Source organism: Aquarana catesbeiana, linkage group LG01, assembly GCF_042186555.1.
Source record: "Aquarana catesbeiana isolate 2022-GZ linkage group LG01, ASM4218655v1, whole genome shotgun sequence".
Classification (NCBI taxonomy): domain Eukaryota; kingdom Metazoa; phylum Chordata; class Amphibia; order Anura; family Ranidae; genus Aquarana; species Aquarana catesbeiana.
Genome location: NC_133324.1, coordinates 106922815 through 106949221, shown reverse-complemented (window position 1 = coordinate 106949221; position 26407 = coordinate 106922815). Strand labels below are relative to the sequence as shown.

The window sequence follows — 26407 nt, the reverse complement described above, 5'->3', positions numbered from 1 at the left end:
AAAAACTAACTTGTAGCTTATTTAGCTGCCTGTGGTAGTGATAGGATCAGGAAAACACCACCAACCTTCTACAGGTAGCTTTAGCTGAACACTGTGCAGAGCTCGCACTACACTAACTTGTAGTTTTAGCTGAACACTGTGCAGAGCTCGCAAAAAACTAACTTGTAGCTTATTTAGCTGCCTGCGGTAGTGATAGGATTAGGAAAACACCACCAACCTTCTACAGGTAGCTTTAGGTGAACACTGTGCAGAGCTCACAAAAAACTAACTTGTAGCTTATTTAGCTGCCTGCGGTAGTGATAGGATCAAGAAAACACCACCAACCTTCTACAGGTAGCTTTAGGTGAACACTGTGCAGAGCTCGCACTACACTAACTTGTAGCCCTTTTAGCTGCCTGCGGTAGTGATAAGATCAGGAAAACACCACCAACCTTCTACAGATAGCTTTAGATGAACACTGTGCAGAGCTCGCAAAAAACTAACTTGTAGCTTATTTAGCTGCCTGCGGTAGTGATAGGATCAGGAAAACACCACCAACCTTCTACAGGTAGCTTTAGCTGAACACTGTGCAGAGCTCGCACTACACTAACTTGTAGTTTTAGCTGAACACTGTGCAGAGCTTGCAAAAAACTAACTTGTAGCTTATTTAGCTGCCTGTGGTAGTGATAGGATCAGGAAAACACCACCAACCTTCTACAGGTAGCTTTAGCTGAACACTGTGCAGAGCTCGCACTACACTAACTTGTAGTTTTAGCTGAACACTGTGCAGAGCTTGCAAAAAACTAACTTGTAGCCTATTTAGCTGCCTGCGGTAGTGATAGAATCAGGAAAACACCACCAACCTTCTACAGGTAGCTTTAGGTGAACACTGCGCAGAGCTCGCAAAAAACTAACTTGTAGCTTATTTAGCTGCCTGCGGTAGTGATAGGATCAGGAAAACGCCACCAACCTTCTACAGGTAGCTTTAGCTGAACACTGTGCAGAGCTCTCAAAAATATAACTTGCAGCTTATTTAGCTGCCTGCGGTAGTGATAGGATCAGGAAAACACCACCAACCTTCTACAGGTAGCGTTAGGTGAACACTGTGCAGAGCTCGCAAAAAACTAACTTGTAGCTTATTTAGCTGCCTGCGGTAGTGATAGGATCAGGAAAACACCACCAACCTTCTACGGGTAGCTTTAGCTGAACACTGTGCAGAGCTCGCACTACACTAACTTGTAGCTTTAACTGAACACTGTGCAGAGGTCGCACTACACTAACTTGTAGTTTTAGCTGAAAACTGTGAGGACGCACTACACTAACTTGTAGCTTTAGTTGAACACTGTGCAGAGGCCGCACTACACTAACTTGTAGTTTTAGCTGAACACTGTGAGGAGGACACACTACACTAACTTGTAGCTTTAGCTGAACACTGTGAGGAGGATGCACTACCCTAACTTGTAGCTTTAGCTGAACACTGTGCAGTACACTAACTTGTAGTTTTAGCTGAACACTGTGAGGAGGACGCACTATGCTAACTTGTAGCTTATTTAGCTGCCTGCGGTAGTGATAGGATCAGGAAAACACCACCAACCTTCTACAGGTAGCTTTAGGTGAACACTGTGCAGAGCTCGTAAAAAACTAACTTGTAGCTTATTTAGCTGCCTGCGGTAGTGATAGGATCAGGAAAACACCACCAACCTTCTACAGGTAGCTTTAGCTGAACACTGTGCAGAGCTCGCACTACACTAACTTGTAGTTTTAGCTGAACACTGTGAGGAGGACGCACTACACTAACTTGTAGCTTTAGCTGAACACTGTGCAGAGGTCGCACTACAATAACTTGTAGTTTTAGCGGAACACTGTGAGGAGGACACACTACACTAACTTGTAGCTTTAGCTGAACACTGTGCAGAGGTCACACTACATTAACTTGTAGTTTTAGCTGAACACTGTGAGGAGGACGCACTACACTAATTTGTAGCTTTAGCTAAACACTGTGAGGAGGACGCACTACCCTAACTTGTAGCTTTAGCTGAACACTGTGCAGAGGTCACACTAAACTAACTTGTAGCTTTAACTGAACACTGTGAGGAAGACGCACTACACTAACTGTAAATAGTCTAGCTGCCTGACTGTGGTACTAATAGGATAAAAAGAACACCAGCAATTTTCTTCAGGTAGTTTTAAATACTGTAACAAGACAAGCCTGCTTGTCAGTAGGAAGATAACAGGAACGGATCTAGCTAAACTGAATACAGTGTATATATTTATATACAACACCTGGGATGCATATATATATACACAATACACTGTAAGTGCAGCTAACTCACTGACTGTCCTGCCTAATCTATCTAACTTAAATCAAATGACACTGTCTCTCTGTCTATCTCTTTCATCGCCGAAACACACACTACACAGGGCCGCCGTGCAGGCGGCCTTATATAGTGTGGGGCATGTACTAAATCCCCTGAGCCATAATTGGCCAAAGCCTCCTTGGCTTTGGCCAATTACGGCTCTCTGTTCAGACGGCGCTGTGATTGGCCAAGCATGCGGGTCATAGTGCATGCTTGGCCAATCATCAGCCAGCAATGCACTGCGATGCCGCAGTGAATTATGGGCCGTGACGCGCCACACGAATTTAGCGCGAATGGCCCATATCGTTTGCAATTCGGCGAACTGGCAAACAGACGATGTTCGAATCGAACATGGGTTCGACTCGAACACGAAGCTCATCCCTACTGCCCAGATACCCCTCCTGTAATACTGCCATGGTACCCCCCCCTGTAATACTGCCCAGGTACCCCCCTCCTGTAATACTGCCCAGGTACCCCCCCTCCTGTAATACTGCCCAGATACCCCCCTCCTGTAATACTGCCCAGATACCCCCCCTTCTGTAATACTGCCCAGGAAACCCCCTCCTGTAATAGTGCCCAGGTACCCCCCTCCTGTAATACTGCCCAGATACCCCCCTCCTGTAATACTGCCCAGTTACCCCCCCTCCTGTAATACTGCCCAGTTACCCCCCTCCTGTAATACTGCCCAGATACCCCCCTCCTGTCACACTGTCCAGGTACCCCCACTCCTGTAATATTGCCCAGATACCCCCCCTCCTGTAATACTGCCCAGATACCCCTCCTGTAATACTGCCATGGTACCCCCCCCTGTAATACTGCCCAGGTACCCCCCTCCTGTAATACTGCCCAGGTACCCCCCCTCCTGTAATACTGCCCAGATACCCCCCTCCTGTAATACTGCCCAGATACCCCCCTCCTGTAATACTGCCCAGATACCCCCCCTCCTGTAATACTGCCCAGGAAACCCCCTCCTGTAATAGTGCCCAGGTACCCCCCTCCTGTAATACTGCCCAGATACCCCCCTCCTGTAATACTGCCCAGTTACCCCCCCTCCTGTAATACTGCCCAGTTACCCCCCTCCTGTAATACTGCCCAGATACCCCCCTCCTGTCACACTGTCCAGGTACCCCCACTCCTGTAATATTGCCCAGATATCCCCCCTCCTGAAATACTGCCCAGGTACCCCCCCCCCCTCCTGTAATACTGCCCAAAACATGGATTTTGTTGTTGGAAAATCTTATCGTGTGTACAGAGCATAAGAGAAAAAACAACCTGAGGAGCGGGGGGGGGGGGGGGGGGGTGGGCGGGTTGAGGGGGGAATTCTGAGCATTCTTTGTGATCACACTATGTGTTGTGTGTGATGATCGAGTGAAGGCCGGTGCCAGCATAAGACACAGTGAGAGAGAATAGTGTGTCCCCTCCACGTGTCCCCCTGTCACACTGTCTGTCCTCCTTATGTTAGTCTGCCCCCTCCTCTTGTTATCCTGCCCCCTCCTGTCACACTGCCCAGGTACCCCCCTCCTGTAATACTGCCCAGATACCCCCTCCTGTAATATTGCCCAGGTACCCCCCCTCCTGTCACAGTGCCCAGGTACCCACCCACTCCTGGTAAAAAAGCAGGAGTAGTATGGCGCTGCCCTTATGGAGACAAAAATTTTTTAATTTTTTTTCCTTCTTTGTAGTGAATGTATTGGCTAGTATCCTTATAGAATTGCTTCTAAAACCTGTATATGTTCAAAAATTGAATAAAACTGACTGGTGGTGAATATTTCTATTCAAAATGAAAATACAACAACTGGTGCTCCAATTGTTCAACAAAGGTGCATTGTGCCCTTTAAGTTAAGTAATAAAGTAGTTGTGGATATAGATATAATATCATCTAGGTGGAAAGTGTTAAAAAAAAAGAAAAAAAAAAAAAAAGAAAAGGAAAACAGGAATAGTATGGCGCTGCCCTTATGGAGACAAAAAAAAAAAAAAAAACCTCTCTTTAAAATGACTTTATAATTCCTAAAGTGTGTGTACCAAAAATGAATAAATATGTGACTGGTGCCAAGTCCTTACTGTTAAAGGTACAATTGCAACATAAGGTGCTTCAATTATTCAACAAAAGTGCATAGTGCAGCATCACTAAAGTGACCAGTGTTAAATCATACAAATCCATACAACATTGTGCAAAATATCCATCATAAATAGTGACTCTTGTGCTGTGACCAGTATTGGTTGGATAGGAAAAGTTCCGTTTATGAAAAAAACAAGTTCTTTTTGGAGTATTTTGTAGTGTTCAATCTTTGAGGGTCAAATATCTGTAGGAAAGCTTCTTATCCAGGTGCTGGTTTCTTTAATTAGTGCCTTGTCTGCATGCTCTGACAATGCTTGCACTCACCGGATTCTCCTTTCCCCTGCAGGGGTATGCGCGGTCACAGTGTCTGCCACTGTGCAGCAATCAAGGATATCCCCCAAACTTTACTTGCGTATTGTGGTGTAGTAATTACATGTAAAGGAAAGAAGGTATGCCCATCGCGTAAAACCATAGGAGAACTTTTATTAAAACTTAATAGACAAATGTACTCACATTTCAAATGAACAAATCAAGCATGCCAAAAGTTAGCGAATTCCCTTTGTTAGAGGTGCTGCAAGACGTTCGTAACCTGCCCTACGCACGTTTCGTCGTCAGACTTCTACTGGGGCGTTCATCTTGCTGTACCTCCTGAGTTTAAATAGTGTGGCCAGTAATAAGTGCAATTGGATCGGCGGCCATTTTTGCTAGGATTTTGAAGACCGAAGCCTAATAGGACTGTGCATTAGGTTGTTAGCAGCCATTTTCTTGTGGATATTACAGACCGAAGCCTAGTAGAACTATCCATTGAGTCCTTATGGCGGCCATTTTCTTGGGGATTTTGTAGACCGAAGCCCGGGTAGCGCGCCTGCGCTTTACTGTTAGTGGGGGAACGTCGAGTCAGAGCTGTCAGCAAAGAACGTCACCCTTGACGCCCGGCCGCATTCTTTCTTCCCCCACTTCATATTGAAATCTAAGCCGACTTCCGGGTAGGTGACACCCCCAAGCCACTGCTAATCGTTTTTTGGAAAAAAGTATATGCACATACTGGTCCCACTATTACTCTATGTTCTAAGGTTTAAACATACATGTCAAAAATTAGATATTATAAACATATTAAAAATTTAAAAATATAAAATAAATTAAAATATGAAAGTACACATATGTGAATCTTATATATATATATATTTATATACCTACATATAACCTGGAGAGGTTGTCCTATATGTGTGTTTTAAAACTAAGATTAAAAGCAGGGAGGGAAGAGGGTGTGTGTATTACCCATAGTCTATGTATAGTTGGGGGCTTTAAAATCAAATCTGTATATGTGCCCCTAAGTGACCTTATATTGAATTAGAGTGGGGATTGGGGAGTTTCTTAGGAGGTTAAAGTGCATGTTTCAGGTCTCATGGACAGTGAGAAATAGACAATCCAAGGAACAAGAAATAAAAATAATTGATTGTTAAAAAAATTCTTTGGTTGCTAAGAAATTTTTTCTAGAAGTTTGTGAGAAAACAGTTTAGATCCACGTCTATGTTCATTCCTGCCGGTTGGAGGGTGTCCATCAGGAAAATCCATTTGGTCTCATTTTGTGAGATTTTGATTTTTTTATTCTCACCTCTCCAATGTCCTTTAATTTTATCGATCCAATAGAATACCATACATGACGGGTCCTTATTGTGATAATACTTAAAATGTCTTGAGACGCTGTGTTTAGGATATCCGTTTTTGATGTTTGTTACGTGTTCCCTGATTCTAACGTGTAGCTGTCTTGTCGTCCGACCCACGTATTGTATATGGCACGGACATTCCAGTACATAGGTCACATGAGTACTGTTGCAGGTTATGAGCTCTTTTATGTTATATTCTTTGCCATTAGTTGCTGATCTGAATGTTGTTATTTTCCTATTAGTTTTTTTGCTGCTTTTACACGGTAGGCATTTTCCGCACTTGAAAAAACCTTTCAGGTTTTTTATTATTTTAATCTGTTTTGGTGGGTCCAGAGCGTTATGCACCAATTTATTTCTGAGTGGAGGGGCTTTTCTGTAGATGAAACAGGGCTTTTTTTGGTAATATGGAGTTCAGAATTTTATCTGATTGTAAAATGGACCAGTGTTTCTTGATTATGGACTCTGTGATTTTATATTGTCTATTGTAGCCCGTTAAGAAGGCCATGCCTATGTTTTTGTCCTTTTTCTTGATGTTACCGGCTGGTTTTCCTTCTGACAATTGATTAAGGAATTAATAGATTTTAAAGTAGAACAAGAAGATTTTTTAGTGACCATAGACGTTGACTCCCTGTATACAAACATCAGACAAGATGACGGCCTTAGCAGTGTTGAGTGGGCTCTGCACAAGCAAACTGATCTAAAAGGAGAGCAAATTAAATATATCACGGAAGGCTTAAAAATGGCCATGAGCCATAATTATTTTTGGCATAAAGGGGACTACTACACCCAAACCAAGGGAGTAGCCATGGGGGCAAAATATGCCCCGAGCGTAGCAAATATTTTTCTCAACAGATGGGAGGAAGAACAAGTTTTCAGCATAAGGAGAAAAAACCTGAAACTATTCCGTCGATATATAGACGACATAGTCATTGTGTGGAGGGGTACCGAGGGAGAACTACAAGCCTTTTTCGATGAAATCAACTGCAATGCATATGGAATTTCCTTTTCCGGTAGCTGGAACAAACAAAGCATTAACTACCTAGATTTACAGATTTACAAAGAAAATGGAAACCTGAACACAAGGACCTTCTTTAAAAGTACTGACAGGAATGGGTACATCCCAACCAGCAGCTGTCATCATCCACAATGGATAGGAAACATTCCAAAGGGACAACTAATGCGGATACACAGAAACTGTAGCAATGCAAACGATTATGAAGAACAAGCAGATATCATAATTAAGAGGTTTGTTGAAAAAGGCTATAACAAAAGGGAGCTAAGAAACCTGAAGGAAAAGGTGAAAAAAATGGACAGAAATACACTAATAGAAGGAAAACCAGCCGGTAACATCAAGAAAAAGGACAAAAACATAGGCATGGCCTTCTTAACGGGCTACAATAGACAATATAAAATCACAGAGTCCATAATCAAGAAACACTGGTCCATTTTACAATCAGATAAAATTCTGAACTCCATATTACCAAAAAAGCCCAGTTTCATCTACAGAAAAGCCCCTCCACTCAGAAATAAATTGGTGCATAACGCTCTGGACCCACCAAAACAGATTAAAATAATAAAAAACCTGAAAGGTTTTTTCAAGTGTGGAAAATACCTACTATACATAGACTATGGGTAATACACACACCCTCTTCCCTCCCTGCTTTTAATCTTAGTTTTAAAACACACATATAGGACAACCTCTCCAGGTTATATGTAGGTATATAAATATATATATATAAGATTCACATATGTGTACTTTCATATTTTAATTTATTTTATATATTTTTTTATATTTTTAAATTTTTAATATGTTTATAATATCTAATTTTTGACATGTATGTTTAAACCTTAGAACATAGAGTAATAGTGGGACCAGTATGTGCATATACTTTTTTCCAAAAAACGATTAGCAGTGGCTTGGGGTTGTCACCGACCCGGAAGTCGGCTTAGATTTCAATATGAAGTGGGGGAAGAAAGAATGCGGCCGGGCGTCAAGGGTGACGTTCTTTGCTGACAGCTCTGACTCGACGTTCCCCCACTAACAGTAAAGCGCAGGCGCGCTACCCGGGCATCGGTCTACAAAATCCCCAAGAATATGGCCGCCATAAGGACTCAATGGATAGTTCTACTAGGCTTCGGTCTGTAATATCCACAAGAAAATGGCTGCTAACAACCTAATGCACAGTCCTATTAGGCTTCGGTCTTCAAAATCCTAGCAAAAATGGCCGCCGATCCAATTGCACTTATTACTGGCCACACTATTTAAACTCAGGAGGTACAGCAAGATGAACGCCCCAGTAGAAGTCTGACGACGAAACGTGCGTAGGGCAGGTTACGAACGTCTTGCAGCACCTCTAACAAAGGGAATTCGCTAACTTTTGGCATGCTTGATTTGTTCATTTGAAATGTGAGTACATTTGTCTATTAAGTTTTAATAAAAGTTCTCCTATGGTTTTACGCGATGGGCATACCTTCTTTCCTTTACATGTAATTACTACACCACAATACGCAAGTAAAGTTTGGGGGATATCCTTGATTGCTGCACAGTGGCAGACACTGTGACCGCGCATACCCCTGCAGGGGAAAGGAGAATCCGGTGAGTGCAAGCATTGTCAGAGCATGCAGACAAGGCACTAATTAAAGAAACCAGCACCTGGATAAGAAGCTTTCCTACAGATATTTGACCCTCAAAGATTGAACACTACAAAATACTCCAAAAAGAACTTGTTTTTTTCATAAACGGAACTTTTCCTATCCAACCAATACTGGTCACAGCACAAGAGTCACTATTTATGATGGATATTTTGCACAATGTTGTATGGATTTGTATGATTTAACACTGGTCACTTTAGTGATGCTGCACTATGCACTTTTGTTGAATAATTGAAGCACCTTATGTTGCAATTGTACCTTTAACAGTAAGGACTTGGCACCAGTCACATATTTATTCATTTTTGGTACACACACTTTAGGAATTATAAAGTCATTTTAAAGAGAGTTTTTTTTTTTTTTTTGTCTCCATAAGGGCAGCGCCATACTATTCCTGTTTTCCTTTTTTTTTTTTTTTTTTTTTTTTTTTTTTTTTTTAACACTTTCCACCTAGATGATATTATATCTATATCCACAACTACTTTATTACTTAACTTAAAGGGCACAATGCACCTTTGTTGAACAATTGGAGCACCAGTTGTTGTATTTTCATTTTGAATAGAAATATTCACCACCAGTCAGTTTTATTCAATTTTTGAACATATACAGGTTTTAGAAGCAATTCTATAAGGATACTAGCCAATACATTCACTACAAAGAAGGAAAAAAATTAAAAAATTTTTGTCTCCATAAGGGCAGTGCCATACTACTCCTGCTTTTTTACCATTTTTAATACTTTCCACTTAGGTGGTATTGTATGTGTAGAGGCAGCAGCCATATCCATAACTAAAACATTCAATTCATTGCACGGATTTACCCCATACACCTACCCACCCACTCCTGTAATACTGCCCAGATACCCCCCTCCTGTAATACTGCCCAGGTACCCCCCATCCTGTAATACTGCCCAGGTACCCCCTCCTGTAATACTGCCCAGGTACCCCCCTCCTGTAATACTGCCCAGATACCCCCCCTCGTGTAATACTGCCCAGATACCCCCTCCTGTAATACTACCCAGGTACCCTCCCTCGTGTAATACTGCCCAGGTACCCCCCTCCTGTAATACTGCCCAGATACCCCCCCTCTTGTATTACTGCCCAGATACCCCCTCCTGTAATACTACCCAGGTACCCTCCCTCGTGTAATACTGCCCAGGTACCCCCCTCCTGTAATACTGCCCAGATACCCCCCTCTTGTATTACTGCCCAGATACCCCCTCCTGTAATACTACCCAGGTACCCTCCCTCGTGTAATACTGCCCAGATACCCCCCTCCTTTAATACTGCCCAGGTACCCCCCTCCTGTAATACTGCCCAGATACCCCCCTCCTGTAATACTGCCCAGATACCCCCTCCTGTAATACTACCCAGGTACCCTCCCTCGTGTAATACTGCCCAGATACCCCCCTCCTTTAATACTGCCCAGGTACCCCCCTCCTGTAATACTGCCCAGATACCCCCCCTCCTGTAATACTGCCCAGATACCCCCTCCTGTAATACTGCCCAGGTACCCCGCCTCGTGGAATACTGCCCAGATACCCCCCTCCTTTAATACTGCCCAGATACCCCTCTCCTGTCACACTGCCCAGGTACCCCCCCACTCCTGTAATACTACCCAGATACCCCCCTCTTGTAATACTGCCCAGGTATCCCCCCTCCTGTAATACTTCCTGGGTACCCCCGTCCTGTAATACTGCCCAGGTACCCCCCTCCTGTAATACTGCCCAGATACACCCCCCTCCTGTAATACTGCCCAGATACCCCCCTCCTGTAATACTGCCCTGGTATTCCCCTCCTGTAATACTGCCCAGATACCCCCCTCCTGTCACACTGCCCAGGTACCCCCACTCCTGTAATACTGCCCAGGTACCCCCCCTGTAATACTGCCCAGATACCCCCCTCCTATCACATTGCCCAGGTACCCCCCCTCCTGTAATACTGCCCAGGTACCCTCTTCCTGTCACCCTGCCCAGGTACCCCCCCGTCACAATGCCCGCCTCCTATCACAATTCTAGGTCCCCCTCTCGAATTAAAATGCCAAGGTGCCATCTGTGTCCTAGCAAAGAGTCACGCCAGTTCCTGTGCTTCACCCTGTGTGTTCAGCTCATACTGCACACTGGGACAGAGATCACCTTGCTAATCCTTCTGGCACCCAAAGAGAGAAGAGCAAATGTTTTACATGGGACAGTGCACAGTGTACATATAGAGAGGCACGGAGCTGAGTGAAACGATCGGTGCAGGGCCGGCATGACAGTGCTGGGGATTGCACAGTTATCAGGGGAATAAGGATTCTGGCCCCTTTAAGGATAAGGGAGGGGCTGAGGGAGCAGTGAGGGGAAGTAGAGCAGGAGGGGGGAAGTGATGTCATTCTGAGAAGCGGAGGTGGAAGAAGATTATCACAGCTCCTCACCGCTCTGCAAAAACCAGGTTTTTTACCCCTTATTAGGCTGAGATTAGACGGGATGGCAGCGATGGAGGGATTTTTGGAGGAATTGAGAGCGGCGGTTGCCGCTCACGGCGCGGACTGGCTGCAGCAGCAGCTTATAGGGATAGCTGGAGAGAGAACAGCGGCGAGCGGGGGAGGGGGCCGCCCCCACCTCGTGCTCGGCGGTCCCGGCCTCCTGAGAGGTATAGCCCAGCTTCAGGCCCAAGTGAGTCCCGGGGGAGGGGAGGCCAGGAGGACAACAGGTATCCCCAGAGTATGGTCAGTGATCGGCCCCCTGTGACCAGAGCAGGGGAAGCCAGGGGAGCCAGTCGCAGAGGCAGAGGGACAAGTGACAGGACACCCAGCAGACCACGTGGCTCTTCATCCCCAGCGCGTCGCAGGTGTATGACACTCAGGGATGGAGCAGCAGGGATGGAGAGGAGGAATGACACCAGAGAGAGGGGAGCAGCCTGCCAGGAGACAGAACAGATGGCTGGGTCGGCTGGCAACACTCGGCAGCATAGGAGTGGGTCAGCGAGGAATGCAGGGTCGGGTGCCAGTGCAGCCAGCAGCCAAGTGTTAAGTACCCCACCACGCGGAAGCCGCAGAGGTTCAGCTAAGGGGGCATCTAACAGGTCTGGCGGTACTCCTGAAAGAGAAGGCCGTCCACAGCACCGCAGACCCTCGGCACCCAGAGCAGTCTCGCCTGGGGTGCAACAGGCGATCGCCAGGAACGAACCCATTGATGACCGATCTGAAGGGGAAGTGTCCGGGTCGGATGGAGGAGAAGACGAAAGACTCCCTGCGGCGGTGGTTCCAAGAGTGGCGGCTGTTGGGTCCGGTCCAGGTCAGCCCGGTGAGTCAGATAGTTCAAATTCTTTTACAGCTTTATTACATGCCTTATTGGGTCAAGGAAAACAGGGGGGACTACAGCATACAGGGGGGAAAACAGGGTCGGGGGTAACTGGGCCTACCTTGGCCACACCGACAGTGGGGGTACCCGGGTCTGGGAACATGGGATTAAGGGAGCTGTTAGTCGGGCTGAAGGAGCTAGTGACACGGTTTGAGGCAGGGACGAGTGGTAGTCCCGCGAGTGCATGGACGGCACCTACCCTTCCGCAGACAGCGGGGGACACGCAGGTCACAGGCGTTCTACCTGTGACACCGGTAGAGGACGTCAGCGCGACAGTTGTGGCCACGACTTCGGGGGATCAAGGTAAGACGGGCGAAAAAAGGCCTGATTCAGTTAGGTTGGCAGATGCGGCTAGGAGCGAAGTGTACGTGTGTTTTGAGGGACCTTTGGGAGCCCATTTAAAGACGGAAATAAAAGAAAAGATATGGAAGGGCGAATACGTGGAAATTTTCACGTTATTGCCGTTGGAAAAATTTAACCTGGATAGGTTAAAACCTGTGGAAGGCAAGAAGGAGGATGAGGAAAAGCGGAGATATCGCTTAATTCCACGTACATTTGCTAATTGGCTGCAGGCGTTTGCCATTTTAGCGAGTGTGGTAGGTGAAAAGGCACCAGAGAATTGCTCGGCGTTATTTGTTTATTTGGAAGCCATTAGCGAAGCTCACAGGACGTATGGTGGTATGGCTTGGCTACGGTATGATGAACAATTTCGTCAGCGGATGGCGGTAAGACCAAGTCTGCTCTGGGACCATAAAGACATAAGCCTATGGATGAGGTTGATGACGGCGGCGAGGGCCCCAAATCTGTTTTTTCAGGCAGGGGTCGGAGGTTCCGCAGCTCCAGGACAACCGGCCGAAAAAAGATGGGGTTACTGCTGGCAGTTCAACGAGGGCACCTGCAGATTCGGATCCAATTGTCGCTTTAAACACATGTGCTCCGGCTGCGGGGGATCTCATGCGCTGTCCAAATGTTTTAAAAAAGGAAAAGGTCGGGTTGGAGATGCTTCGGGTAAGAGGGAGGACTCCGGTGCGGGTGGAAAGGATGTTTCCTTTCCTCAATAGATATCCTGATCGTACAGCGGCTGCTGTATTAGAAGCTGGATTTACGAACGGTTTTCGGATTCCGTGTTCTTTGGCAACAACACCACCAGAGGCTCAGAATCTGAAGTCGGCAATGCAACATCCAGCGATAGTGGCCGAAAAATTGGGGAAGGAGGTAGCTTTGGGCCGCTTGGCGAGCCCATTCAAAGAATTGCCAATGCCGGATTTAGTGGTCTCCCCTTTGGGAGTGGTTCCCAAAAAGGAGCCCAACAAGTATAGACTCATACACCACCTCTCTTTTCCAAAAGGGGGATCGGTCAATGATGCCATTGCTCCAGAAGAGTGTGCGGTGACGTACACATCCTTCGATGCGGCGGTGGCGTGGGTACGGAAGTATGGGCAGGGTGCCCTAATGGCTAAGTCTGATATAGAATCGGCTTTCCGGCTATTGCCGGTGCACCCAGACAGTTTTCGGTTACTGGGCTGTACTTGGGAAGGGTCTTATTATGTGGATAGATGCCTGCCCATGGGATGCTCTATATCTTGCGCCCTGTTTGAGACATTCAGCTCATTCCTGGAATGGGCAGTTAGGGACGTCGCGGGGATCAACTCAATCATCCATTATTTGGACGATTTTTTATGTGTAGGACCGGCGGGTTCCAAAATTTGTGCGGTTCTGTTGGGTACACTGCAACACCTGGCGGAGCGTTTTGGGGTGCCCTTAGCTCCTGAAAAAACGGAAGGTCCGACGGTGACTAACGTTTTTGGGCATTGAGATAGACTCAACTAAGATGGAGTGCAGGCTTCCGATGGACAAGCTGATGCAGTTGCAGGAAGAAGTGCGTGGGACCAGAGGGCTTAGAAAAATACAGCTGAGAAAACTTCAATCGTTACTTGGAAAGCTGAACTTTGCTTGCCGAATCATGCCGATGGGCAGGGTTTTTTGCAGGCGTTTGGCGGCTGCTACAGCTGGGATCAGGGCGCCAACACATTTCGTCAGTCTTACTCGGGAACATAGAGAAGATTTGCGTGTATGGCAGGTTTTCTTAGAGTCTTTCAATGGAAGGGCTCTTTGGATGTCGGGTCCCGTTAGCAACTGTGACCTGGAGCTATTCACTGATGCGGCCGGCTCCACAGGGTTTGGGGCTTTCTGCAAAGGTCAATGGTGCGCGGCCAGATGGCCGGAGGCATGGCAGGAGGCAGGGTTCTTGAAGAACCTTGTTTTATTGGAACTATTCCCTATTGTGGTGGCTTTGGAACTGTGGGGAGAATCCTTCAGGAACCAAAAAGTACGCTTCAATTGTGACAATCTGGGAGTGGTCCAAGTGGTTAACCGGCTGACGGCGGCATCAGTGCCAGTGGTCAGGTTGTTAAGACACTTGGTGCTTCGCTGTTTGCAAGTGAACGCATTTGTTTATGCTGTACACTTACCCGGGGTTGACAACACTTTGGCTGACGCTTTGTCTCGTTTTCAGTGGGACAGGTTCCGGACGTTGGCGCCAGAGGCGGAACAACAAGGGATCGCCTGTCCCATCTGGATGTGGAACATTGCTTTGGAATCGCAGCAAAGTGGATTCGGCAATCCGTGAGTATGGCTACGTGGAATGCCTACTCTAAGGTATGGAGAGCCTGGTTTACTTGTTTAAACGAACTGGGTGTAGCCGCAGATGATCCGACAGTCGGACATGCTGTTCTGTATTTCATCGTTCAGGGTTTTGAGAAGGGTATCTCGGCAGCTGCCATAGACCGCGAGTTGGCAGGTTTGACCTTTCTTTTCAAATGGCAAGGGATATGCGATTACACCAAGGAGTTTTGGGTAAGACAGGCTGTCAAGGGGTATAGGAAGTCACACAAAAGCAGGGATGGGAGGCGACCGGTATCGTTTGACATGTTGAGAAGGATGTTTAGTTGTTTGGAAAGGGTATGTATATCCGTTTACGAACACAAGTTATTTCGGGCAGCTTTCGCTTTGGCATTTTTTGGGGCACTGCGCATCAGCGAGTTGGTCAGCCCATCTAAGACAATACCAGGGGGCCTCATGGTGGGAGATTTGGAGTTGTGGCATGAGTCGATTAGAGTGTGGATCAGAAGGTCTAAGACTGATCAGGCTGGCAAAGGCAGGTACTTGGAGGTTGGCAGGATTGATGAGGTAAGTATCTGCCCGGTGACTGTCGTACAATCCTTTTTGGAGATTAGATCAGAGTTTGAAGGGCCCCTGTTAATACATGAGGATTGCGGGTTTTTATCGAAATTCCAGTTTGTAGTGGTTTTTAAAAAATGCGTGGTCAGGGTGGGGTGCGACCCGCTACAATTTTCTTCCCATTCCTTCAGGATTGGGGCGGCCACAGAGGCGGCTAGGGCAGGTTTGAGCCAAGACGTCATTCGACGGATTGGAAGGTGGGATTCGGATAGATTTAAATTGTACATCCGACCACAGTGGTTGTAAGTATAGTTGGTTAAGTTAAAGGGCATGTTGGTGGATACTGTATGTTCATTGGCGTTTTTTCGTATTGTTCTTCTTGTTTACAGGTGAAGTGGGCCTGGTATGGATACTCGGCCACTCGTACGTTTTTTGGGGGGCAAAGAGAGCCGACGTTCGGCCGAACGGCAGACAATTAAGGATCCCCAGGCAAGAAGCACTCGTCAGGTGGATTGGGGTCCCGGGTATGAGATGGAACAGGGTGTTAGGGGAGGTACATAGATTTGCCAGATTTGATAGAGCCCCTGATGTACTACTTCTGCACGTAGGTGGGAATGACATGGGAGCCAGATGCATGAGGGACCTTATTAGAGACATTAAATGTGATTTTTTACGTCTAAAAGCGGCATACCCTAATATGGTATTAGTCTGGTCTGACATGGTGGGCAGGTTGTCATGGCGTTGGGCATGGTCAGCAAAGAAGGTGAACAGAGCAAGGATCAAAGTGAATAAAGAAGTGAGTAGATTCTTTGTGAAGAATGGGGGCTTAGCCATCAGGCATAGAGAGCTAGAAATAGATACTTGGAGATATCTACGGAGTGACGGGGTACATTTGAATGAGCTGGGGACTGATCTGTGGGCCCTGGGTGTGCAGGAAGGGATTCAGAGAGGCCTGAGGGTGTGGAGGTGCGCTCAAGGGTAAGGGGTTACCCCTTTCGTGCTGTGGCAGTTTGTTTGGTTTCCTTTAATAGGATTGCTCTAGTTACATGTATGAAACATGTTGTACCCATCCAGGGGATGGGGGTTGGTTATGGTACCCATCCATTGGATGGGGAGTTGTTGATGGTACCCATCCATGAAGGTTGGGATTGAAGTGGTGTACTTTCAGGCTATGTAGGGCTTGGAGGAGGTAAAATGGTTTCGGTCACCGGAAGTTAGGGTACTGCCGAGTCAGGGGTTCCCGACTGGTAGGTTCAAGGAAAGAATTGTTTACAGTGACCATGGTGACAGTTGTTTACGTATAGTTTCACAATAAAGTATTATTAAAAGTTACGGTTATTTATGTATATATTTATGGTATTTTATATTTAATAAAGAAATTTAAGGCCGTGAGGCCATTTACTCCAAAAACTAGTTCGAGTCATTTATATGTTTTTGGAGGGAGGGTAATGTGGGATAATGTAAAATGGTAGGAGACTGGGCTTATACCCCTACAGTGTCAAGCAAGTCTGTACTGTACTGTAAAAAAAATATATACATGTGAGTAGAAATGCTAAATCTTTGCAATTTTTGTGAGACAACTTTGTGATCAGGGATGTACACCTGCTGTTTATTCGTAGTCCAGCAAAAGGCATGACATTTTGTTTGAGCTGCCCTTCACCATTGACATGCAGGAATATGTACTGTAGGGGCTCATTCACATGTGCATTTGAGAGGTAGTGAGATCTTGCAGCTTCATTGGAATTTGTCACTCTCAGTGGGTACTACACTTACTAAAAGCAACAGAGGGTGTAATTGAATCTGTGGCATGTAAATGTATAAAAAAAAAGTATATATATATATAGATATATACATATATCTATATATATAGATATATGTATATATCTATATATATAGATATATATATATATATATATATATATATACGCACACACACGCATGTGTGTTTAAGCTAATGCAACAGCCTGCGCACGCCCATGCAGCTACTACTGAATGCAATCAGTTCCATTGGCCAAGCAAAATGGAGCAGCAGTTAGGAAAGAGGACTACATGCTGATGGGGAGTAAAATGACCCTGTTTCTTTTCCCTGCATAGGCAAAGGAATTGGATACTGTAAGCTAGTGGTTGAGGTATAGGGGGCTTTAACTGTCACCTCTGACATCACAAAAGGGCCACACATAAGGGTTGATTTACTAAAATTGGAGAGTGCAAAATCTGGTGCAGCTGTGCATGGTAGCCAATCAGCTTCTAACTTCAGCTTGTTCAATAAGGCCTTGACAAAAACCTGGAAGCTGATTGATTTCTATGCATAGCAGATTTTGCACTCTCCAATTTTATTAAATCAATCCAGTATTTAGTATATGCAGTGCTTTGGAAAACTTTCAGAGAATGCAGACTTAATAAAGGAGACTGTGAGAGACTGGACATACTACAGGTGTGGTTAGGACATGTTGTAGGAGACAGTAAAGATAACAAAGACACGTTACATGAGACTGATAGAGATCATTACCATTACAGCCCCTTTACAGATCAATGCTCCCACTCCTGACTGCTGGGTTCCAATAAGGTAGAATTCCCCTTTTTGCTATACAGTAAAACCTCGGATTGCAAGTGAAGTGGTTTACGAGCGCTTTGCAATACGAGTTTTTTTTTTTTTAAATCCTGACTCGTGTTTGCAAGCGTTGTCTCCCAAGACGAGCAGAATTCAAGCCTCCGGGTGTGCAGTACCGCATGTGGCCAGAGGTGCGGGGAGGCCGGTGACGCTCGGAAACACTCCGTTCTCGAGTGTCTCAGAGCGTCTCCGAGCGCCTCTGAGCGCCGCCAAGTGGTCTCTGAGCGTTTCCGAGTATCTCCGGTGCCCCCCCACCTCTGACCACATGCGGCACTCCATACAATAGCAGTGAAACTGGATCTAATTATCCGAGTTTCCATTAATTCCTATGAGGAAACTCGCTTTGATATACAAGTGCTTTGGATTACAAATATGCTTCTGCAAGGTATTATGCTCGTAATCCAAGGTACTACTGTATTTGTATGGCAACAAAATGAATTTCAGTTAACGATAATCAGACATGTGTAAGGTGTAAGATGAATTCTAATAGCTTGCTATATATTGTTTAGCTATGTATGTTGCTTTTTTAGCTTAGTAAATAGGCAGGTTATTAAGAAAACAATAAACAAAAAGAGGATGACTATAAGGTAAAACTTTATTGTCAAGCCAGCATGAGAATTGGTTGCTTTGATTAAATGGACACATTTCTCTCCACCTGTTTTATTTACACCTGGATACATCTAACATTACTATCAGTAATTGTAAATGAAAAAGCTCCAAAGTGGCAGAGATACAATGTAAAGGCAGTAAAATGTCAACATTCCACAAATTACAAACAAAGCAAGTACAGAGTCATATAAAATAACCAATGATGAAACAACAAAAATAACCATAATTTGTGTTCATAGTATAAAGAGTCATCTTGAGTATGTGGTGGGATCAGGATAATAGAAAGAATTATGCATCTGCTGTTTGCTAATATATAATATATAGGAACCCTGAATGCTAGAGATCCCTATTTCAAATTAAGGAAATTTTAAGAATTTTGAAAACAGGTAAGATTGGAAAAGGGGTATTATATTATAGTAAGCAGAGGGGGAAAATGAGCTATGAGGAAGAGGTTCAGAAAAGAGGAACTAGCAGTATTTTTAGATATAAAAGCACACAAGGGCTAGTTAATAGCATTTGTTTTCTTATTTATTTCGTTTTTAATCCATTTGATATAGTCTTTGGTGAGGAATGTGTAGACACCTGGTCGTTCAGGGTTTGCACATGTCACTGGACCAAAAGAAACAATTCCCCGAAACATTTTCTCGCATATTAAAGGTCCTCCAGAATCACCCTGAAATATATAAAACAAAATAATATAAACAAAAACTACTAGACTAGGCAGACATGATGACCAGTGGCTACGCAGAGCCAGATCATCCACAAGGCAAGGATGGCAGGAGCTTAGAGCCTGGTGGATGTGCAGGGGCCCAGCCACAAACTACATGCTCCTGCCAGGGAGATAGCACACTGTTGATCAAAGCTGTGAACTTGTCTGCCACTTAGGGTTGCCACCTGTCCAGGATTCACCCGGACAATTCGGGTTTTGAATCATGTGTCCGGGTTTTAGTCTGCCTGACACATTATTCAGACTGGGCTGTGGGTTAGACACACACAAATCTGTTCCTGTCCGGGAGCTGCAGCGTCTGTCTGGGGGCAGGTTTTCATACCTCCAACTTTTTGGGAGATGGGAATGAGTGACACCTATTAGTAAAAGTATGTAGGCATAGGACACACCCCAGGCCATGCACCTGCCCTGCCCCCTTAAAGGAGAATTACACAGAAAAATGATTGGTTAAATCCACCCATGCTTTTTTTAACCACTACTATTCCTTTATATTGGCTTTTCAAATTTACAAATGCAGCAATTTAGAAATTAGATAAAAGGTTTAGCACTGGGAAAGACTTTTTGAAAGATAAAAAGTGCATTTTATATACAACTGTGTAGATCAGACCAAAAAGAGGGACAGAGGGACTTTGTTCCATATCAGGGACAGTCCCTTGAAATCAGGGACAGTTGGGAGCTATGGGTTCGGCATCACTGGGGACGGGCCAATGATGTCAGCAAGAGCTGTTTGTCCACTCCCACTGTTTGCCATAGCGCACATAGTTACTACTCTCCTTGGGGCACCTAAAGGTGTCCTTGGTCTTTCATAATCCTGTAGTGTATACTACAGAAAAATAAATGTTCTATGTGCCTCTAAAGTGTCCGGGTTTGGCTTGAAGAAAAGGTGGCAAACCTACTGCCACTTCACAAGAGACAATACACTTGTAAGCAGTTGGTGCTATTGCAAACCTTATCACTGTCAATCAAAGGGATATGGAAAGGGGGGGGGGGGGCGAGGCTGCTACCTTGTCTAGGGACCTAATCTGACTTATTCAGTCTCTGAGTATAAATCTGGCCATACACAGTGTTTTTTTATTCAGCCAGTGGGCTTAATGGAAAAAAAAATTAATAGATTCCTCCATTCACACAAATGAGGTGTATAGAGGAATCCCCACTACTGGGATATTGTATTCTGACTGCTGCTAGGTTGAATTTTGTTCAGTGTATGACCAGTTTAAGTGAATTACCTGTTACATTTATTTTAGATTTTTACCTTTATTTACAATAAATTATATTTGGAACTCTGGATATGATAATTCATCGATGGCAAATGTCAGTGGAATGGCTATTCCAGGCAAGAGCAATCCATGAACTGTAAATGATGAGATCAGGCAAGACTTCTCCCTACTGTGAGGATAAATTGTTAGATGCCCCATTTACGTTTTTTTTACACCGTTTGTATTAAAATGAAAATGGTTTGAGCTTAGTATGTTTTGTTAACCTTCATAACCCAACATATTCATTGTCATGTTATTGTTGGTTGCTTGGGAATAATGATAAACCGAATATACCTGAGTTTAGAATGAATGAAGCCCATTTTTAAAGTGAGTGTAAAGGTTTGGTTTTTTTTTAAATAAAAAGCATGTTATACTTACCTGCTCTGGGCAAGGGTTTTACACAAATCAACCCCAATCCTCCTTTTCTGGGGTCCACCGGCGTCACTCTTGGCTCCTTCTCCTCATCAAGTGCCCCCACAGAGAGCTGCTTTCCATGGGGGCACTCGTGCGGGCACGCTCTCGAGTCCTGCTGCTGCATCTATTGACATAGACAGCAGGACTCAGCCCTGCCCCCGGCTACCATGTCCTTGAATTTAATTGATAGCAATGGGAGCCAATGGCTCCTGCTGCTATCAATCTGTCCAAAGAGGACCCGAGACAGCGGCTGGAGCTGCTGGGCTCGTTGTCCTCACGGGAACGATCAGGTTCAGGTAAGAAAAAAGGGACCTCTGGGGGGCTGCTGGAACACAGACAACCTCAAACAACTACGCCCCCCCAGGCAGCCGGTGGCACTCCCCGCCCACTCGCTGTCTGCTGGTTGGTCTGGTACTTACCCCATCTAGATGGTGGGTGGCAGGTGGCGGGCTGCGGGCATTGGCTCCTGTGTCCTCTCGTCCAGCATGGCAGCTTCCGATCTCCTCCTCCTAGGCGCTAGGCATCCAATAGGATCGCCTGTCCTTTCAGCCAATTGGGTGACCGATCTCACAATCTGCTTCTTGATTGGCCGGGAGGAGGATTAGTGTGAGAATAGCGAATATTAATTCGCTATTCTCACACAATTGGGTGGGCTTGGAACACAGTGCTCTGCGCCCCGAGCCTACCCTTTATTGAAGCCTATTAGAGTCTCTGACTCTAATCACGTGCTTAAAAAAAAAAAACACGCCCCATTGGAATTCATGGTCCGGCACCCTAATTGTAGTTTTGGGGGCCAGACACATGGATGGGGGGGTGGCGGCGCTCATGCTCCCCCAATGGACAGGCCGCCACTGGCTAATAGGGATGGGATTGTCAAACAAATGGTTTGGGAGCTGATCCGGAAAACATGTACCAACGAGAATTAAAACTTTCTGGTCATGATCCATACACTTGGATACGCTCTGAAGAGGGTCCTGTGATCTGGATAGAGGGGATAAATGTGAGCTTATGATGACTACATACCTCTGATGACCAGGATCTTATCATATGCGTTTTGGCTGTTCTATTCATTAGCCAGCAACTATATCTGGTGAGTGCTTTTTTCTGACATTGGTGGAGGTCGCGCTGGGTGATTGAAGCACTAGAGGAGTAGATCACCTGAATCATATCACTTGATATTTCTTCATAAGAACTATTCTATGTTTGATTCTTTTGAATAGGTTCAATGTTGGACTCACTTTCATAACACTTCAGGTGTTTTGTGTTTGTTGATATTGTGCTGAGCGCTGCAATTTTTCTTTGTTATTGTTATCACAGTGTTTTGTATATCCACACTAATTGCTAGCAGCTATATACCATTAAGCACTGACACCATTTTTTTTAAAAATGCTGTTCAACAAGGAGCAGCATTTTTATATAGGCTTAAAAGGTAATATTAAAAATGCACAATTATTTCAAAAAACAAGCTTGGGGAATACTCCAAGGCCCCTTTCACACGGGGCGGATCCGTTTGACGTACTCCACTTGCTCAGAGGGGCTTGCTCTGTTGATCCCCGCTGAGCAGCCGGGTGACAGGTCTGTCTCCGCTGTCTCCTTTATGGGGAGATAAGATGAAAACAGACCACCTGTCTGTTTTCATCCGATCCCATCCAATCCACCAGATGGATAGCAAATAGGACCACCATCGGTCTGGATTTGGGCAGATCGGATATCAGCAGATGTCAGAGGACTTCTGCCGATCCATAGGGGCAAATGGATGGTCCGATCAGGTCCACCTGTCCGTTTTTCAGGTTCGGGCAGCCTGTGTGAAAGGGGCCTAAAGCTGCCTGTGAAATGGCACACCTGTATAATATATTAAAGCAAAAGTGACATTTACAAAATAACAAAAGCCATTTAAATTGCTGATTAATATATAAAGACAGACACTTAAATTGTGTTGTAAACCACCCACAGGAGATTCCTTTCAACATCTATCCAGGATAAGGGTCTGGTATGAATTGTAAGGGGGACCCCGCCTAAAAAACTAACACCATAGGGACCCCCCAAATCCATACCAGACCTTTATCCAAGCATCCAGCCTTGCTGGCCAGGAAAGGGGGGGGGGGGCAGCAAGCAATGTGCTCTCTTCTTAAACCATTTCAAGGGAGTTCCCAGGCAAAGCACCCTGTCCCCGCACTGATGAGGACAAGAATTCTCCCCACATCCCTGGCCCCATTCACTTCTATCCAGGAGATTACCCAGCCAGCAACTGAATGTAAACAAAGGATTTGGTGATGTTAGCTGACATCACTGACCAAATATGGCCACATGTCTCTATATATGGTTAATGATGTCAGCCAACATCCCCAGCCCTACTGTTAACATTCAGCTGAATGGGGATGGGATGTAAAATAGTTGCTAGGAATAGGGCAACCACCAGCATTTTAGAATCTACAGTGCTGAGCAGGAAGCCGTCGTTCGTTGATGGAGGTAGTACTAGTGCTACTAATGAATGACTTCCTGCACAGCTGGAGGTCAACAAACAGGCTATTTAATTAAAAAGTCTCAAACAGCTAGAGTTTAGGATGGAGCCTACATTGCCCGGAACTTGTCCTTCATCCCAACTTGGAAAACTTATCTTAAATGACAATATCTATTCCATACTTACACCGCATGCATCTTTCTTTCCACTCGCATCAAGGGTGCACATCATGTTTGGGGTGATTTGGTAAGGTTGCCACATTGCAGCACATTTCTCTCTGCTTAATGCTGGAAGGCAGACTTCCAACAGCTTGTCTGACAGTTGCGTGTTATTTTTTTGGGTTGTACCCCACCCTGCTGTGTTACACAAAGTCCCATCTTTGACATCATTAAATTTCTTTGGTAATGGCAGAATCTTCACAGCTTTGTTACGTTTTGCTTTGCGAGACAGCTGAAAGAGATTTGGAAAGCCACATTCATTTTTTTTTTCAGATAATTAAATTCTGATGTCTCATCTAAGTGGAAAATGATCATGAGAAGCAAACATAAATCATATTTAGAGATGAACAATATTGGGAGAGTTCCCTTTGCCAAAATATTGGCAAAAATTGGGTCATTTTGCCAAAATGTCTCCAATTTGGTGAAATACAGCAGAGTAAATAGAGAAGGCAAATTTGTAGGAGTGCGGTGGATTTTAACAGGCTCCAATGAGTTGGAGAATGTCCTTTAAATTATCTTTGACCTGTTCTTGCGTTAAACAACCCTAACCCTTGTGAAAGAAATATTCAATTCTGTATTAAACTGTACTCCATTTTGTATGCTTTACTTATGTTTTGCACACTGCACTCATATTCTGCACACGGCACTAATAATGTATTGCACATGATCATACTATTCTATCAGGTATTTGCATTCCTTAGACCCTAATAAGAAACTAGCCTGCCTATGTACTGCTTCAGTTACACCCCTTGTTAGCTTAAAGTGGTTGTATACCCAAATTTGACATTTTTACCTACAGATAAGCATATAATAAGGCTTACCTGTAGGTAAAATTAATATCTCCTAAACCTGTACGGTTTAGGAGATATTCCCTTTGCATACAGCCACTGACGTCAGCGGCGCATGCTCTCTGAATGCCGGCTGAAGGTCCGGCAGACGCTGCTGGACCTTGCCGGGATGAAAACTCCCGTGCGAATGCCCAGGAGTGATGTCATCCCGGCTCGTCCACTCACAGCGCCAGAGCCGCGAACTTGGAAGACGCGCCGAGGGCAAGGTGTCAGCTCCCTCGGCGTGGACCGGGCTCCGAAACGGGGGCTTTGTTCTGAGTTAAGCATTTCATAATGAGCTAGTATGTGCTAGTTATACTAGCTCATTATGCCTTTGCCTTGCAGGGTTTTTTTTTTTCTCTTTTTTTTTTTTAATGTGCGGGTATACAACTGCTTTAAGTAAATACAAGTGTATGTGTTTAAGTACAATTGTCATATTATTCTGATACCTACGTAAGCATGGTTATAAAAAAAAGGCACGGAATAAACAGAACAGGTATTTGGAATGATGGTGGGTGTATTTTTTTGCTTCTGTTCCTACTGCAGAAGTTATTGTTGATTTGAAGCCACTAATCAATATTGGGATAGGAGCTGACTTTCTAAAAATTTCCAAATACACCTTAAATCCAGCAGTAACCCTAACCACACAGTAAAACAAAGGCTTTGTTTATAGGGAAGTGCCGTGGCTTAGTACTTCTGCCTTAAAGCACAAGGATCATCAGTTTGCATCCCAACCACTGCACTACCTGCATTCAGTTTGCATGTTGTTCCTATACTTGTGAGGGTTTCTTCCCACACTCCAAAAAAATGCTTGTAGGTTCTGTGTCTCTTGTTTATATTGGTCCTAGGGGCACTGGATTGTAAGCTCCTGAGGCCAGGGACTGATGTGAATGTACAATATATATGTAAAGCACTGCATAAACTGTTGGCACTATATAAATGTATGTAATAAATAAATAAACAATGCCATGTTGATAACATTAATAAAATCTCCTTTCAACTATCCTAGACATACTCGTGCGCAATATATATAGGAGAAAAAGAGTAAGGGATTTTTAAGGTACCAGAAATAGCCAAAGTGCATACAGTATAATACAAATATTTAGTTTTGTAAAATAGCACATAATCATGCCTGATACAACAATAATCACACATAGTAAAAGATTACATAACCATGCTCATAATCCCCATGTTGTCTGTCTATTTTTCTAAATAATGAGAACACTTTATTCTAATACAGTATTAGAATCCATATATAGCTTAATGGCAACATTATTGGGGAGAGATAATCAATTGACTACACGTTTCATTGATTTCCAACTTCTTCAGGAGTTAATGGTGTGTAATCAATAAACACAATAAAACCCATCCATATGCCATCATGTGGAGATCAGAATTAACAAGGCAGAAATAAGAGGAGGCACTCCCAGGGAACTCAGGAGAACACTACCCCAAAGGTCTATGTATCAAGAAAGTGTAATGAGCTCCAAATAGTTATCCCGGAAATCGACTTTATACAAAAAATTGCAATTATGCTATAAATGGACCTGTAGAAGACAGTGTTGTCATTATTTAGAATAATAGGCAGGCAACATGGGGAATGTGAGCATAGAAGGTTAGTATTTAACAATGTGTGAGTCTTACTATATTGAGCTCAATTATTTAGTCTTTTATGACTGTCTAAATAAACAGTACACAGAACATGGACAATTATTTTAGTAAATATCAACTGCTAAATACCTTTTCTCATCAGCAGTATATAGCAGTCTTGTGACTTCTAACAGTGTCTGGTTACAGCTTGTAGGAGGAGTTTTCATTCTCCTCTAACTGTTCTATGAGGCTGCAGGACCCCTGAACCTCTGTCTGGACAGTGCTGATAACATGCCGATCCCATACACCCTCCAAAGAAAGAAAGAAAAACTCTCTAGCAATACATACCAAACTAAGCATGTGCAGAGTGCCCCCAAGGTTCTGTATTATCAGGAGATGGATTGAGGATTGTGGAAGAAGGGGAGGATCAGAGAAGACAGGCTTTTTACACTATGCGCGAGATTAG

At 44.6% G+C, this 26407-nt stretch overlaps 2 protein-coding genes across 6 annotated transcripts in view; one reads left to right on the top strand and one right to left on the bottom strand.

Moving 5' to 3' along the window:
* Positions 1-11298: 11298 nt before the first annotated feature.
* Positions 11299-26407, top strand: part of LOC141133271 (uncharacterized) — a 41997-nt gene continuing 26888 nt past the window's right edge. For 2 of the 5 annotated variants that reach the window (XR_012243038.1, XR_012243036.1), the window contains exons 1-3: positions 11299-11991; positions 14572-14673; positions 15618-15735. Coding sequence is in view for 1 of the 5 variants with exons in the window: in XM_073622548.1 (XP_073478649.1) it covers positions 11412-11991; positions 14572-14673; positions 15618-16210 (1275 nt within the window). In the remaining 4 variants the exon portion in view is untranslated. Of the gene's footprint in view, positions 11992-14571; positions 14707-15617; positions 16560-26407 lie in introns of those variants that run through there. The other 3 variants (XM_073622548.1, XR_012243037.1, XR_012243039.1) reach the window with 3 other exon arrangements.
* The window catches only part of LOC141133291 (granzyme A-like), a 35268-nt gene continuing 27277 nt past the window's right edge, over positions 18417-26407 (bottom strand). Inside the window, exons 4-5 of the mRNA XM_073622570.1 lie at positions 23493-23756; positions 18417-19121 (exon numbers count right to left, since the gene is read on the bottom strand). Coding sequence (XP_073478671.1) covers positions 18951-19121; positions 23493-23756 — 435 coding nt within the window. The 3' untranslated portion in view covers positions 18417-18950. The remainder of the gene's footprint in view (positions 19122-23492; positions 23757-26407) is intronic.